Below are 17,720 nucleotides of genomic sequence, written 5' to 3'. Positions count from 1 at the left end.
ATGACCCAAGTACACAACAGGCAATTCAAGTACACAAAAATTACAAATACACCCAAGAAACCTAAGAAAGGATGTTGAACATGTGAAGAATGATCAATGAAATGCAAGTTAAAATAGCTTCCACCTATCAGATTGGTCAAGATTAGAGACATCAAGTCCAGTCAATTTCAACCTTCATAGTAGTCTCCCACTCTATCCACTTCTCTCCTCTCTCGCCTGATTAACTCATTAGCCCCTATTTGACCTCCTGTTTCCCCTCCTGCCCCACGATGCTTCTTTAAAAACACCAATCTCACCACACCCCTGATCTCCTTGCTTTTAGGCTATATGCCCAAATTCTTAAGCAACCCTACAAGGCCTATTAGGCTCCAACTCCTATTATGCTGTGGCCATGCTGATTCTGTGAGCTGAAATGCCTGCAGAAGACAAGTAGGTAAAGAAAATAAGTGAGGGGGGCCACATGAACACGACAGATGGTGAGTGACAATCAGCTCCAGCATGGGAGAGCAATAAGGAATGCTGGGGACTGAGGCATAGCAGAGCACACAGGCCCTGTTTTCCCTCCAGTTGATGGGTGTCTTGATGGGTGCCAGACCATTAGATGTTTTCTCAGCTATAAATTGGGATTTTAAATGTGAAATCTTGTTTTAGATGTTGGCAACAAACCAAAATTTAACACTCAGAGGCCAAGACTGTGCAGCTCAAATGAACTGTTTCTGAATCACAGGGGACCTTCTACTCTGTAACCTCCAGGTTCTACTCTAGGGTATCAAACCCTAGACAATCACTCCTCCCACCTGCGATTCCTTGGTTGGTTGGTTCGTTCATTTGTCCATTTATTTACTTGGCTTTATAATATATGGACACTGGCCTGAGGAAACGCCTATGTGAAGGCTCAGTTCACGCATCACTTCCTCACACCAGGTTATATGCTCTGTTGACTACAGAGCACTTGTCATGGGAAGTGTATAATTTGCAATTGTGTAACCATTACTGTAATTATTACAGCACAGGACTGTATGTTCCCTGAGGGCCCTGAAGAGTGTCTCTCTGTTCCACTAGTACCTGCTGGCCAGCATAGAGAGGGCAGTGTCTAGAGTGAGGGTCAGGCAAACAGACACCATCAGGCACTGATGGTTCAAGGGTAAAATGGAGCAATCTCGGGGGTGGGCAGCCTGGCAATTTATTTTAAAAATCTTAAATGGGCATTTCTTTTGACTGAAAACTTCATTATCATGTTTGAGTGGTCAGATGAGAGATGATTTCCCCCTTTTCTTTCTCCTCTTTGTTTGGCACAACAACTTGAATATTCTAGCGGGGGAAAAGTCATTATATTAACAGTGAGTCCAGGAGCAATAACTCTCCCTTAATGAATACATACTTCCACCCTGAAAAAAATGGCATTTCGTCACTCTTACTCACCTTGTAACTACAAGTTCATTGTACATTAGTGTCGGGCCTGGTTTCCCAGCCCTGACACCTAAGAGTGGATTTAATAGGACAGAAATATTTCAGATCCCATCTTTAACTGTCTGAAAAATATCAACCATAACACCCCAAACTTATACACGGATTGGAGGGCCAGAGGTTGGGAAACTCATTTTGTCTCAGGTTTTTGAGAGTTGGTCCTGTAGTTCCGTTCTGTGTAGAAATGTAGTAGCAAAGAAAATGTAGATCAAGTTAGGGACAAAACAAGGGACAAGGCAATATCGGGAATATCCTTTATTTGACATAGATAAAATTTTCCTCCAAACTTCTATGCATCTCAAATGTATTGGAGAGCTGTTTACTTGGCAGTTATGGTGTGAAGGAGCCTAGAAACTTCATGTTAAAAATTACACTACTAGGGCCAGCCCAGTAGTACAGTAGTTAAGTTCGTGCACTCCACTTTGGTGGCCCAGGGTGCTGGGGTTTAAATCCCGGGCGAGGACCTACACGCCGCTTATCAAGCCATGCTGTGGCAGGTGTCCCACATATAAAGAAGATGGGCACGGATGTTAGCCCAGGGCCAGTCTTCCTCAGCAAAAAAAGAGGAGGATTGGCAGATGTTAGCACAGGGCTGATCTTCCTCACCAAAAAAAAAAAAAAAAAAAAAAGGATGATTGGCAACAGATGTTAGCTCAGGACTAGTCTTCCTCACAAAAATAAATAAATAAAAAAATAATAAATCATGCTACCGTTTATGTGAACAACAGAAGATATCCCGAGGGCAGAAATGCAGTAAAATCTAGTTTTAATTTGTTAGGCAACATTTTACCAATACTGCAAACAAAAAGGAGAAAGAAAGTCATATGCTGAGAGGAAAAAATTCTACAGTTGAATATGTTAGCTGGCAGATCCAGGAGTAAGGGGTGTAGACTTGTAAGAGTGAAATAAAGTCAAGGATTACGATAAAATTAAAACTCAACTGCAGAAGGAGCCAAACACAGGGCTTGGGAATCCACTTGTAAATACTCAGTCTATACTAGTACGTGTTGGCCAATGATCAGTTCTGGTTTGTTACAGGAGACATGAAACATCACCATGACTGGTTAATTAGTGGTCTCTGCAAGAAATCCTTAGTAAGATCAGGATTACTCACGTGATATCCCTTCGTTGATAGCAGCCCTGAAGCAGGCAGGCAATTAGGTCACTGATGAACTCTGCGTCATCTCTGTGAAGAGCTGCTTCTAACTCCTGAGAACGAGGAGGAGAGAGACTGAGAAATCAAACACCGAGATGTCTTAAAATCCATCCACCCCTCCCTTCCACCACCACCACCACCACCATCACCCCCAAGCAACTGATTGGCCAGTGCAGCAGAAGTGCCTCTTGTGGATCAACTCTGCCCTTCCTCCCACAGTTACTGCCGGAAGAGCAGCGACAGCTCAGCTCTTTGTTTTCCCATGCTCCCACTGCTCCTTATAAAGCTCATTCCTTTTGTCTGCACACCAGAAGAAACACATATATATCTCCCTTCATAAATCAAGGCTAGCATAATTATCAAAGAGCTTAACATATAATATGCTGCTGTTTTCTATTTTAACGGCAAGAGAATAAAGGAACAAATATGTAATTAATTAGAAAGTATTCTTCATTTACTTAACAGTTTCAACAGGTAAACCATCTGCAACAGCTTTAAAGAACCACTCATATATATTTTGGTGAGGAAAATTGTTCCTGAGCTAACATCTGTTGCCAATCTTCCTCTATTTTGTATGTGGGACACCACCACAGCATGGCTTGATGAGAAGGTGTGTAGGTCCATGGCAGGGATCTGAACCCACCAACCCACCATCATTTGGTGGCGAAGGCCACCAAGGAGAGTGCTCGAACTCAACCGTTACGCCACTGGGCCAACCCAAGAACCACTATATTTTGGGGGAAAAAAACACTGGTAGTAAGCAATTTGGGAATTTTTATTGTGAGGACACTACACTCACATGACTGATGATAGGAGATTGCTAGAACAGAGATTAATCTTACATCATCTGGAGAGAAGTGAGGTAATGTCTATATTAATGATCTAACGCTAGGTGAGATGTATTTGCTTTCCTTGGGGTTCAGGTAGACAATGCCAAAGATTTAGCTTGTCTGAGCACAGTACTCTAAACAAAGATTAGTTGAGAAGAGCTACAGGGACAAAAAGTGACGGTGGGGAATTCTAAAAGATCTTATTTCTCTTCTCAATCTCCCATAATAAAACCAGTATCTTCTGAGATGATGAAATACGGATGTTCTAAATCATCAACTCTGGTGACGCAAAGTTTGCCTGCCTTCTTTCAACCAGCATGCTGTCTATTTTCTGCATGCAAACCATTTTCCAAGGGTCCACTATGCCTATGATTTGACCAGCTCATGACCAGATCTTTATTTATCCACATCTATAAACCAAACTTTCAAGGGTCTTATTAATGGTTCTGAAAGTACAAGGTGTCCATAAGATGCAATTTCTGACCTTGACACCAATTACAAGGCAGTGTATACTAAAGAGGATAGTCTGCTTCTAGTATAAAAACAGTAAAATTCTTTTGTAAACTATATTAATTGTTCTATTTATTATTTTATTTTTAAAAATTCCTAAGTTTGTAAACACTTACTCTGTAAAAACTTCACAGGATGAAAAACTGCTAAGCACACTGATACAAATAAACAAAATACAAACTACCCTGAGGCAGTTCCCCAGGTGAATGCAACTCAAAATTCAAAGACAAGGCTCAAATTTGAAAACATTTTGCTTGCCTTAAACACAAATTTGGGAATTATTAACATATCTATAACAATGGTTCTTATTCTTATACTAGCTTATTAATTCCTTTGGGCAGAGTTCTTTTCTACATTCCAGTTAGTGATTATCCAGAAAAATAAGAAACTCTACCAACCAGAGATAACAAGGATCTGAACTATAATTAGTCAGAATTCATTTATTTGACAAATATTTACTGGGCACCCACCTTGTGTAAGATAATATAGTACTTCCCAAGCACTGGGGAGCTTACTAGTTAGGAGAGATAAGATAGTACAAAAAATGACAAACAAAGTAATTAGCACTATTAGGTACAGAAAAGGTGCTCCAGGTGCTGTGGGAGTTGAGAAGAAAAGGATTACTTCTGGCTCTGTGAAGCCTGAGAGATTTCATGAAAACGCCGCACCTGAGCTGGAAAACCGGTGACCTATGTGACAATGGAGAGGCAGGGCGTAACCAGGGGCAAGGAACAACATGAGCAAAGACATCAAACAGATAGTAGGCTCAGTTTAACTATTCTGTAGATTATGTGAGGGGAGTCATGTGAGCTAAGATTGAAAGCCAATACTGAACACCGAGCTAATGAGTAAGGCCTTTCTTTGGAAGACAACAGGGATCCACTACAGTTATTTACAGAGGAAAGGCACACTGAGATGAATCCATATGCTGTGTACGTAAGACGAATTCTAGTAGCAGAGGGGAGGAGGCGAAAATGTTCAGCACAAGCAACAGCCCAGGAGAAAGATGCTGAAGGATTTACTGAACGAGAGAAACAGCAGGAAGGAGAAAACACGAATTGAAGATCTGACAGAAGTCAATGAGAGACAAAGCAAGGGAAGATTTGAATGACTCATATTTTAAGCCTGGTCGACTGGGCAAGACTCCAAAATACACTGCAATTATAATAGAAGCCGAACCCTTGAAGCAAAAAGTCCCAGGCCATCTCCTTTGACAGATAAGCCAGAATGATCAAATGCTAGATAGAACTGGAAGGGAAATCACAGATCATATTATTTCAAGTCTCTCAATTTAAAGATAAACTAGGTCCAGAAAGGTGAACTAACTTCTCCAGATGCACTCAGCAAATCACAGCCAAGTGAAACCCAGATCACCCAGTCCAGTGCTCTTCCCACAAACTAAGCGGCTTCCCACTGGCTCAGGCACTCTTGTCCTAGAAAGGCCTGACATGTTTCAACATTTACAATAATCGCCTCATTAAGCCCCCATACAGCACTCTCCCTATGTAGAAGGAAATCCCTTCCTGTCTCCCTTCTGCCAAGCCATACTGTAGTCCCTTACGTGGAAAACTTGTATCTATACAATCTTCCTAGCTGAGTTTCACTTTGCCGATTCTTCCAGCATCTCCTTCATCTGTATATGTTGACACATTGTTACACATTTCTATTGATGCTCTGTCCTTTTCCCCATGGTGTCAATTAAGAGCACAGTGTGATTCTTGATTAAAGGCGCTGTAGTCTGTACTAAGTGATGCTTCCTAGTGTTTTTAAAGAACAGTACCAAATTAAACTAAGATAAAGGCCACATTGGAAGAGTTAAGAACTGGGAAGGCTTTACCAAGGAGGGGACCACAAGAAGTTTGCCACAGATCACTGGAGGCGTGCCAGGATTCCTAGAAGCCACAGGAGACATGTGGATCACTTTTATTCTGTAGTAAATAATTTAAATTATTTTATAAAACAATCATACTGTAGAGCAAAATGCAAAATCTGCATCAATTTTTAGCAGAGATTCCTAAAAAGATGTCACTCTTGTAGGAATAAGTTCAAGCTATACCACTAAGGCCCTTTCTCTTCCATCTCTGGTCTCCCAGCCGCAGACATTCTCTTCCGGCTTAGGTGGAAACACTGGACCAGGGCATTTCCTTCCTATCAGTGTCACTTCACCAGATGCAAGTTCTAGCTGTCCAGTTTCTAACTATAATACTGTTCTCTGAGGAGGCAAAACCAAAATGTTGTAGCAATAGTGTCACTGAATGCCCCTTCTGTTCCTTAAAAATAACACAGTGTTAGTTTTATTCACCTCCTCTTCATAAGCTGCTTATGGAAAAGGAACGTTCTTGTTTTCTTCTCTGGGGCCATACATATAACATTAGCATAGAAATTAGCAAATAGTAGGTAGTCAAATTAACTCATATATATATATTTATATATACTTCACCTACTATATGCCAGACAGTAGGGATATAAAGGTGAATAAGAAAGCCCAATACGTTTATGGAACGATGGAAGGGAAAAGGAAGGGAGGGAATCTGGGAGGGCTAAACTATAAAGCCAGAAATAAGAAATTTTAATTTATTTATTCTTTATTGTGTTCGCTACTGTCTCCCTAGCAACTAGATCAGTGCCTGATGCAGAATCAATGTTCAAATATTTTTGAGTGACTTGCTATCATTGACTGAATGATAGCAAAGAATTATAAGACAAAGTAATAAATGCTATATTAAATACTTAAATGATATGGGAAAATGGGAAAAACTAGAGAAACTGAGGATAGCATAGAGTAAGACTTTGCCAAGGAGATACATTTGCATGGGGCCTTGAAGGGGAGACTCTTACCTGGCACAGGCACAGTGAGGAAGAGTATGTGAAGTTCATGGCATGTGTACAGGTACCAAGTGCTCTCCCCAAAGGGGAGATGGTAATTAGAGAACAGCAGACAGGACAAGCCTATTTCTTGAGGAGCTTCTCTGAAAACCACACCAAAGAGTGTGGATTTTCCTTCCATACGCAATCAAGTCTGAAGACGGAGAGTGAAATGATCAGACCTCCGTCTCAGACAAAGAGTTCTCAGAGTAGCATGCAGAACGACTGCAGGGTAACTAGAGGTGGGACCAACCTGGCAGCGTCAGCATCACCTGGATGCTTGCTGGAAGCACAGCACCTCAGGCCCCACGATAGACTTACTGAAACCAGAACCTGCGTTCGAACAAGAGCCACAGGATTCACACGCATATGTAGTTTGGGAGGTGCTAGCCCGGAAGACGAAAGGTCAGAGCCTGCAGTAAATAAAGCAGCAGCTGTGGGAATAGAGAAGGGAAGGATTTCAGAACACGTGCAAGATGAATAAATGCTGGTTTAATGAAAAAAGAAATAAAATCGCCAACAAAAATGAAATAATGCATAGACCTAAAATGCTCTAAAATATATGAGAGAACTCTCAAAAATCAACTTCATTTCTGACATAAGGACTCTGAATGAAATCCTTACGCTGCAACCCAACCATATTCAAATGATAACCTCAAGAACAGCCAAAACTCCTTATTTATCTAAAAACACTACCATTAATGTATGATTATAATCAAACCATTCAGACGATGTCTGGTTATTAACATCTGTGGAATTTTTTTTGTGTGTGTGAGGAAGATCAGCCCTGTGCTAACATCTGCCAATCCTTCTCTTTTTGTGCTGAGGAAGACTGGCCCTGGGCTAACATCCATGCCCATCTTCCTCCACTTTATATGGGACGCCGCCACAGCATGGCTTGACAAGCGGTGCATCAGTGTGCACCCGGGATCCGAACCTGCAAACCCTGAGCCACCACAGCAGAGTGCGCGCACTTAACCGCTTGCGCCACCGGGCCGGCCCCAATATCTGTGGAATTTACAGTTCCTGCCTCCAGCTCTGAAACCTGCTGAAATGCACTGAAGAATTAAATGTAATGCAGATATACAGGTAGACCACTAAACAATTTACTCCAAATACAAGACTAGTTGTCATCAATGGAAAGAGGGGATCATTTGCTCCTTACAGAAGAATGTCATTTCTATCAATCAATCTATTCAGCAACCAGTAAGAATGTGAGGATATATCACGAAATTTCTAGTTAAAGTGTTCTTCAAACAATATCAACTGCCAATATCCTTTTCTTACTGTTCCCAAGCAGTCATCAACTAGAATTACACACAATTAGAATGAAGCAGGACCTTCAATGACAAAATAAAAACTAAGACCTACAAAGGTTAAGAGTAACATGGCCAAAAGATAAAATGTCCTTAAATCCACATTTTAATTACATGTAAATTATGAATTTTCAAGTTTGAAATTACTAACATCTTGTTAACCTGTGACAGCTGGGAGAAATCAAAATTAATAAATCAACTGTATATAAATAGATTCTTTCAAAGTCTAAGAACTGTTTATTTTGAATTGTTTATCTGTATAGCAAATCTATATTTTCTTCAATAAATCTAAGGTAACTTTTTACTCCCTATCTAGATTTTTAGAAATTAGTATGGGTGCTGGGAGCAGAAGATCGGATGAGAGAGAAGCATTGACACCGATGATGTTCAGTTCTGTTTGGATGCTATTTTCACAGATGATGGTATTACTTATAAATGAATAAATAAACAGACACCCATAGACCCATGATGACAATGTGTTGTGAACCAAGAATTATGATTAATAAAATATGTGAATCCGAGGTTTAAAAAAGAAGGAAAAAGGTTAATCTGAGGTTTAAAAAAGAAGAAAAGAGAAAGTCGTTGCATTATATTTTCTGCCTGCCTCAGTACCTAGGCTTCATTGGTGATTCAACCATGGTTTTCTTAACATATCAGCAGAAGCTGGGACTAACATCCCTATCTAAATTTGAAAAACATATTAAGTGGTCTTGTTCTACCCAACTGCGGTGGACAGGCTAAATGGGATTGGCAAAAAATTCTCCCCCATGTAAAGTCTGAAAGTTGTCCCTCCAAGAACAGGAACAAGACCAAGGTGCCCACTCTCACCACTCTTATTCAACATAGTACTGGAGGTTTTGGTCAGAGCAATTAGGCAAGAAAAAGGAATAAAAGGAATCCAAATAGACAATGAAGAAGTGAAAGTCGCACTATTTGCAGATGACAGGATTTTATATATAGAAAACACTAAAGAATCCATTGGAAAACTATTAGAAATAATCAACAACTACAGTAAAGTTGCAGGGTACAAAATCAACTTCCAAAAATAAGTTGCATTTCTGTATGCTAATAACGAACTAACAGAAAGAGAACTCAAAAAGATAATTCCATTTACAATCGCAACAAAAAGAATAAAATACCTAGGAATTAGTCTAACCAAGGAGATGAAAGACCTATACAATGAAAACTATAAGACATTATTAAAAGAAATCGATGATGACAAAGAAATGGAAAGATATCCCATGCACATGGATTGGAAGAATAAACATAGTTAAAATATCTATATTACCTAAAGCAATCTACAGATTCAATGCAATCCCAATCAGAATCCCAAGGACATTCTTCATGGAAATAGAACAAAGAATACTAAAATTCAGATGGGACAACAAATGACCCCAAATAGCTAAAGCAATCCTGAGAAAAAAGAACAAAGCTAGAGGCATCACAATCCCTGACTTCAAAACATACTACAAAGCAACAGCATTCAAAACAGCATGGTACTGACACAAAAACAGACACACATATCAATGGAACAGAATGGAAAGCCCAGAAATAAAACCACACATCTACGGACAGCTAATCTTCAACAAAGGAACTAAGAACATACAATGGAGAAAGGAAAGTCTCTTCAATAAATGGTGCTGGGAAAACTGGACAGCCACATGCAAAAGAATGAAAGTGGACCATCTGCTTTTGCCATACACAAAAATTGACTCAAAATGGATCAAAGACTTGAAGGTGAGATCTGAAACTATAAAACTCCTGGAAGAAAATATAGGCAATACACTATTTGACATTGGTCTTAAAGGAATCTTTTCGGACACCATGTCTACTCGGACAAGGCAAACAAAAGAAATAATAAACAAGTGGGACTTCATCAGATTGAAGAGTTTCTACAAGGCAAATGAAACCAGAATCCAAATGAATAGACAACCCACCAGCTGGGAGAAAATATTTGCAAGTCATATATCGGACAAGGGGTTAATCTTCCTAATATATAAAAAACTCACACAACTGAACGACAAAAAAACAAACAACCCAATCAAAAAATGGGCAGAGGATATGAACAGATACTTTCCCAAGGAAGATATACAGATGGCCAATAGGCACATGAAAAGATGTTCAACATCACTAATCATCAGGGAAATGCAAATCAAAACTACACCAAGATATCACCTTATACCTGTTAGAATGGCTATAATCACCAAGACAAAAAACAACAAATGTTGGAAAGGATGTGGAGAAAAAGGGAACCTTCATTCACTGCTGGTAGGAATGCAAAGTGGTGCAGCCTCTATGGAAAACAGCATGGAGATTCCTCAAAAAAATTAAAAATAGAAATACCTATGATCCAGCTATCCCACTACTGGGAATCTATCCAACAAACCTGAAATCAACAATCTAAAGAGGCTTATGCACCCCTATGTTCACTGCAGCATTATTCACTATAGCCAAGAAGTGGAAGCAACCCAAGTGTCCCTTGACTGATGACTGGATAAAGAAGATGTGGTATATATATACAATGGAATACTACTGAGCCATAAAAAAGACAAAATTGTCCCATATGTAACAACATGGATGGACCTGGAGGGTACTATGTTAAGCAAAATAAGCCAGAGAGAGATAGACAAACACCACATGATTTCACTCATATGTGGAATATAAACCAACACACAGAGAGAACTGTATGGTGGTTACCAGGGACAAGGGGATTGCGGGGTGGGCACAAGGGGTGAAGGGGCGCATTTATATGGTGACTGACAAACAATAATGTACAACCAAAATTTCACAATGTTATGAACTATTATGACATCAATAAAAAAAAAATTCTCCCCGGTGAATCTGGGTTTGCTTTTTCTAGCACAACCATGATCTAGTGAGCTAGCAAATGGCAAAAGTTGTTACATTGAAGGGCAGACTATCAGGGATGTTGGATCAGCTCTTCCAAGGAGAAATGAGCAGGCTTGAATTGTCTCTCCAATGACACAAGTATCGAGAGGAACCATGTGTCATTTATAAATATAATCCAACCCCTCGCCCTTGCCTACCATTTTACCTATGGAATACAGTAACTCATAAATCAGTAAGAAAAAGGGTCTCATAACATAAAATTGCCTTTAAAATGTATTTCTATGATATTATGCTTCATAAATCAGAAGCTACCTAGATAAATCACCGAAAAACATGCAGCCCCATGGTAACTTGTGAGGTGAGTTATTGGTGAATTTTTCCCCTCTAGCTCAGCAGAACTTAAAATGCAGAATCAATAAAAAGATTAGAATGAAGAATAGGTGATGAACCACTCCCCTACCCCCCAGAGCAAAGCTTTTTCTCATTCCCGTAGTAACTGTTAACTCAGGCTTTTTAGATAAACCAAGGCACACAGACACAGGCCTCAGTTTTCACCAACCTATGGTGAACTATGGACTAAAAACGTTACAGAAAGACAGCAAAGAAGAAAAGAAATAGGAAAGCAATTTTAATCCTGCCAAACAAAAAAGAATTGGCTGATCAGTTAAAAAATTTTCACTTTAGAAATAAGCCAGAAAGAGAAAGACAAACACTGTATGATCTCACTCATATGTGGAATATAAACCAACACATGGACAGAGAAAACTAGACTGTGGTTACCAGGGCAGTGGGGGTGGGGGGTGGGCACAAGGGGTGAAAGGAGTCATATATGTGGTGATGGACAAACAAAAACGTACAACCCAAAATTTCACAATGTTAGAAACCATTAAAACATCAATAAAAAAAAAAAAAATTTTCACTTTAGGGGCCGGCCAAGTGGTGTGGGGGTTAAGTTTCCGTGCTCCACTTTGGCACCGCTGGTTCCAGGATTCAGATCCCAGGCGCGGACCTATGCACTATTCATCTCGCCATGCTGTGGCGGAGTCCCAAACATAATAAAATAGAGGAAAATGGGCACAGATGTTAGCTCAGGGACAATCTTCCTCAGGAAAAATAAATAAGTGAATTTTTTAAAAGTCTTGTTTAAAACAATATTTTTTCACTTTAATGGGTATAGACTCATTTGCAAGATGAAAAAGTTCTAGAGCTCTGTTTCACAACAGTGTGACTGTATTTAACACTACTGAATTGTGCACTTAAAAACGGTTAACATGGTAAATTTTATGTTACGTGTCTTTTACCACAATTTAGAAAAAAAACTTTCACATTAAAAGTATCTACACCTCCAAGGGCTGTTGTAATGATTAAATGAGGAAATGCTTATTAAAAGCCAGCTGAGCCGGCACACGGTAAATTCTCTACAACATGTTAACATTACAATTACTTCATCTTTACAATAACAGTGTGGGAAGAAAACAAAAGACTGAAGAGATAGAAAGTGGTCTTTTCAAAATTCGGAGATTTCTGAATAATAGAAATTCAACTTCTTTTAATATATGGCCTACTGTGTTCATGAGCCAATAAAATTATCTCCAAAGAACTATTTGGAAATCCAGGTTATTCAAAGCTCGACTACTTATGCCTTCAACCCGGAGCTTAAGTCTCAGACTAAGGTAATAGGGAATACCCTTCTAAAAAATCCCCCTATCTCCCTCCCACCACTTTCTCTCCTCCCCCTTTGTATTTCCTTTTCACTGTGAGCATTGAGCTGTGAGCACAGAAATCTGAACTTTGCCAAGATGCTCTGGGACAGAAGTGGGGGGGCCGCAGAAAAATCAGCAAAGGGAAGGGAGACCGTTCCTACCGCTCCTCTGCAACTTCAGAGAGTAGCCCGAGGGAGTAACAGGATTTGCCCTCTCTGCAGCTGGCGTCACAGCTCATTAGGGACAAGTCTGTTTAACGTGGCTCTACCTCCTCCGCCCTCAAGAACAAGCAGTGGCTGCTGGGAAAAGAACTCAGAACTGAGCAAGGGGAACAGCTCCAACTCGACAGGCAACGGGAGGGAGGGAAACAGGGCCTTTAGCATATGTTGTGGAAAAACGTTTACAATTCTTACTTAAAAGTCCCGTGTGCCTAATAAACAAAGATACTTTCCAGTCTGGAGATAGTCAAATGACACAGACAATTACTAATTTATCTTTTCTTAAAAAACATAACAAGTACTTTTTATTGTTTGACACACTTCTAATCCCTCTAGAACTTTTCTTTAATCTTTTGCTAAAGAAGTGGTAAAGAGAGAAAAACTCTTTTCTTTAACTTCCAAGTAAGGATCAAGATCACAGATTTGCACTATTCCCATTCAAGCACAAAAATTCCTTTGAGTTTACTTAAGGAGGGGTAAAAAGGCCTAAAGAAAAAAGAGTCATATATCTTGTGTTTGATTTTAGAAGGTTACAAATCTTCCTAATTTGCACAAGGACCCACTGCAATGTAGTGAGTCTCAGTCGAAAAGCAGGGCATCTGTATGGGACCCAGAACCGTGCTTCCACAAAGGAGGTGCAAAGCAGGCCCTCTGGAAGGACTACCCCAGCTGCTCTGTGAGAGAGAACGCAGGGGGTGGGGGCTTAGAACACATGGAGAAATAAGCACACTAGCCTCCAGACGGCATTCCTGACTCTGGCAGCTGATGCGTTCTAACTTGGTATAAATTAATTTAATCCCAAAGGCCTGCCCCACGCCAATTTAGACTGTAAAGTATAAATCAGCTTGAGTGGGTATAATGGTGAGAGACCTGAAACTGGTTATTATAATACTTTCAGTGGGCCACATGATTTATCCCAGGAGTCCCCAAAGGCTAGCAGGTCTCCACTGCTGCCCTGCTGCAACCATACCATTGCTCTCAACCGCCCAGGAAACAGCTGTGTCACTGGCTACGCTGTTGTGTAACAGAAAGGAAAACCAAAATAGCTCCTCCCTCAAATACAACTGCTACCCTATGATATTAGGTTGACTGGAAAATACTAATTACACCAATAAATGTGTAAATCAAGAAGAATGATTTTCTGAAAAGTTATTAACTACCAAAACTGGCTCCAGAATTAAAAAAAAAAAAAAAAAAGCTCAGAAGTTCCATGGATCTTCTCCCACAAGAAAATTCCCGTGATATATAAACAATTCCTGAGCACTGAAAAAGCTGGAAAGCTTTCCAACATGTTCTGTGAGGCTAGTACTGGACAAGCACGGCCATGCAGAGAAGAAATCGGGAAAAGCAGGTTCCTGGCAGACCAAACACAGCCTCAGACACCAGGTTGAGTCGTCTAGACTTCATCGCTTAGACCCACACTTTCCATTTAGGCTCTGTGTGCTCCTTGGACTCCACAGCGTGTGGCCAGAACACAGGAAACCACCAGGTAAAAATGGCACAGCTTCCTAGAAAATCAGTTTTACTTTGATTTTTTGTTTCTTTTCATTATTGTTGCTTGTTGTTGTTTGGGAAGATATTTTTAACAAACAATTGCATTAATTTTAAAAATAAAACAAGAGACTTCAGACAATTTATGTTCGTAGCTACCTCAGACTATATAGCTCTAGACTCCTGAGGTTGTGTAATGTTCTTCCTCTGCCATTAGGAGCTCACTACTGCATTAGCTGAAGTTATTTAGGTACTGGGGAGCAACTAAAGAACAGGGAACGCTTTTGAATGGGGAAGAGAAAGAATAATCAAACCTGGAAGGTTAATCTGCAGTTTGCAAGCCACATTTTTAGGGAGAGAGACTGGAAGATCCCTGATCTAGTCCAGGGAAGAAGCGAACACTAGAAAGGATGAGATGAAAGGAGAGAATCTCAGAAGCAGAGTCAATGAGATTTTGCAACTACATGTAGTCACTTGTCGCTTAATGATGGGGATACGTTCTGAGAAATGCGTCGTTAGCCGATTTTGTCATGATGCAGACATCACAGAGTGTATTTACAGAAACCTAGATGGTACAGCCTACTATACACCTAGGCTAAATGGTACTAATCTTCTGGGACCGCTGTCGTACACTCGGTCCGTCCTTGACCAAAACATTGTTATGTGGTACGTGATGATAACCATATGTGGAGAAAAAAGGACAAAGAAATTTTAGGTAACGAGTTTTAATCCTGTCCCCCCAAAAATGATTAGGGTATCTTTGATAAACAAAAATAAGGATGGTAAAAGTTGAACAGAGGCTAGGTGGGGGAACAGAGACAACAAAGACTTGATGCTTGAGACGAGGCCCTGGAAGTTTAAGGTGGGAAATAATCTTGCAATGTCCTAAAACCTGGTTGTTCATATCTGATTGTGTCCTGGTCTCCTGTGTGAGAATGGCAGAAATGCACATACATAGAAAATTTCATATACAACTCCAGTGTGTGTGTGGGGTGTCCTTCCAGTTGGACCAATTCAGTTGGTTTACATACTGTGGTCACGTGACCGTAGGGTGTCACAAGTGCAAAGGCATCTCTGGCATCTGAAGGCAACTCTGGGCCAGGTTCTGTAGGAAGTGCTGGGGATGCACAAAGGAGACTAAGAACCCTATCCTCAAGCAGCATAAGATCTAGAAGGGGGATAGGCAAAAATTAATGGCAATCTCCATTCAATGGATGATTAGCACAGCACAGAGACACTCAAAATGCTCCAGCAGAGATTAGCAAAGGCGGAAGGCAGGGCAGGACTCAGCCAGTGCACTCCAGGGAGGCAGTAACAGCAAGGTTTTCAGTGGAATGCAGTTTACCGCTATGAATGAAATGTTAAAAAAGAAAACTTCAAACAACCTGTGCCGAAATCCCTGGTATTGCCCAGTGCCCCTACAGAGTAAGTGGTCATGAAATGGCCAGAGAGAAAACGGAAAGAAATTAGCCACTGGGAACAACCAGTCTAAAATAGAAATGTGTAATTGAAGACTTTCAGAAATGCCTGAAATTCAAACAAGAGAAGAAATCTGGAAAAGCAGGACAACCTAGGAATGACTAGAGTGTGACTGTAACTAGGAAAATAGTATTGAGTGATAACAGCATCATGGCGGAGTGAGCTTCCTCCAATGAACTCTCTCCCTCTAAGACACAACAAAAAAGACATTCATGTTCCAACAGAAGCTACTCACACAACACAGGGGACGTCTGAGGCACCCAGGCAGCCGTACAACCAAGGACAGAGGTGCTGGAATCCCCAGAGTAAGTGGAAGGAGGTAAGAGGAGATCCCTTCCTTCTCCAAGGACTGTGACCCAGAGACTGAGACCATGCGGCTCACAGAGGAGGGGGAGGGGCAGCTCGCCACAAGAAAACCAGTGCTCTCCAAGACCCCTCACAGCCCGAGGGGAGCCCCCTACGAAGGGAGAGGAACTGTTGCAAGGGTACTTTCAATAAGACAGCCCCTCAGGAGAGCAGAGAGCGACAGTGAAGTGAGAAACTTCTAAGATCAGGGAGGCAAAACTAAGCATCCCTCCCTGACCCAGCCTGCCCGACCGGCACATCAGCACTGCAGCGCTTCAACTCAGCCCCAGCCCCAGAGGCAGCGGTCCCCAGGTGCCCAGGCCCCACCAGCAGGCGCAGCGTGACTGTGCCCCACACCCACAGGCAGCGGCCCCAGGTGCCCGGGCCCGCCTAGCAGTGGGGCGAGCCTGCACACTTGCACCAGAGGCAGCAGCAGCTCAGGCCCCACCACGCCACAGCCCCAGCTGCTCCAGCTGGACTAAGTCATGGCCCCAGCTTCCCCGACTCCATGGTGCCACAGCCCCAGCTCCTCCAGCTTGACTGACCCCCCGCCCCCCGGCTGAGCTGCTTTGGCTTGGCCTGTGCTCAGGCTCCAGATGACTCAGCGCCAGCAACTTGCGCCCACCACACACCAATTCCAGCTTCTCTGGCCCAGCGGCGCTCCAGCTCTTCCTTCTTCGGCCCAGCGCACTCCAGTTCCAGCTTCTTTGGCCCAGCACACTCCAGTTCCAGCTTCTTTGGCCCAGAGTGCTCCAGCTGCAGCTGCTTCAATCCACCCGCACCGGAGCCCCAGCTGCTTCAGCCCAGCTATGCTCTGGTCCCAGCTGTTCCCACGCTCCAGCTCCAGCTGTTCCCACTCTTCCCTCGCATCAACCTCCACTCAGCCATGCCTCAAGTCAGCCAAGGGCTGACAAGAATCCCTGCAGATTGAGGCGGGCCAGAATACACAACCCTTGACCCCAACCCAGCAGCAGCAAGAGGAAATCGTGACCATATATTTTCACTATGAGGAAAAGTAAGCCAACACTGACAGGCACCATGCAAAAATATATCAACTCTCCAGACCAAAAGGAAAATGACAAGCACCCAGAAGTCAACCCGGAAAGCACAGAAATGTATGATGTTAATGACAGAGAATTCAAAATAGCCATCATAAAAAGCTTTATGAAATACAACACAAACAATTCAATGGAATCAGGAGTTTCTTCACAAAAGAGATTGAAAATATTAAAAAAAAAGCAATCAGAAATCGTAGATATGAAAAACACAATAGAGAAGATAAAGACAAATCTGGAAGCCTTAAGCATCAAAACTGACAATATGGAGGAAAGAATTAGCAATATTGAGGACAAAAATACAGAAACGCTCCACATGGAGGACGAAAGAGAACTAAGACTAAAAAGAAATGAAGAAACTCTCCAAGAAATATCCCACTCAATTAGGAAATCCAAGATAAGGATTATAGGTATTCCAGAGGGAGACGAGAGGGA

At 41.5% G+C, this 17,720-nt stretch overlaps 1 protein-coding gene and 1 pseudogene across 9 annotated transcripts in view; one reads left to right on the top strand and one right to left on the bottom strand.

Moving 5' to 3' along the window:
- Window positions 1–17,720, bottom strand: part of CECR2 (CECR2 histone acetyl-lysine reader) — a 163,021-nt gene that overhangs the window by 61,386 nt on the left and 83,915 nt on the right. For 7 of the 9 annotated variants that reach the window (XM_087442985.1, XM_087442984.1, XM_087442987.1 and 4 more), the window contains exon 2: window positions 2,582–2,676. The exons of 1 other annotated variant lie outside the window; for it this stretch is intronic. In XM_087442985.1, coding sequence (XP_087299111.1) covers window positions 2,582–2,676 — 95 coding nt within the window. Of the gene's footprint in view, window positions 1–2,581; window positions 2,677–5,800; window positions 5,847–17,720 lie in introns of those variants that run through there. One more of the 9 variants, XM_087442991.1, reaches the window with a different exon arrangement.
- Window positions 8,603–8,672, top strand: LOC147914844 (small nucleolar RNA SNORD113/SNORD114 family; annotated as a pseudogene).

The sequence above is a fragment of the Ceratotherium simum genome, chromosome 17, assembly GCF_057802395.1.
Source record: "Ceratotherium simum simum isolate JZ-2026a chromosome 17, ASM5780239v1, whole genome shotgun sequence".
Taxonomy (NCBI): Eukaryota; Metazoa; Chordata; class Mammalia; order Perissodactyla; family Rhinocerotidae; genus Ceratotherium; species Ceratotherium simum.
The sequence above is the reverse complement of the archived record's forward strand: the minus strand, read 5'-3'. Positions and strand labels throughout refer to the sequence as shown.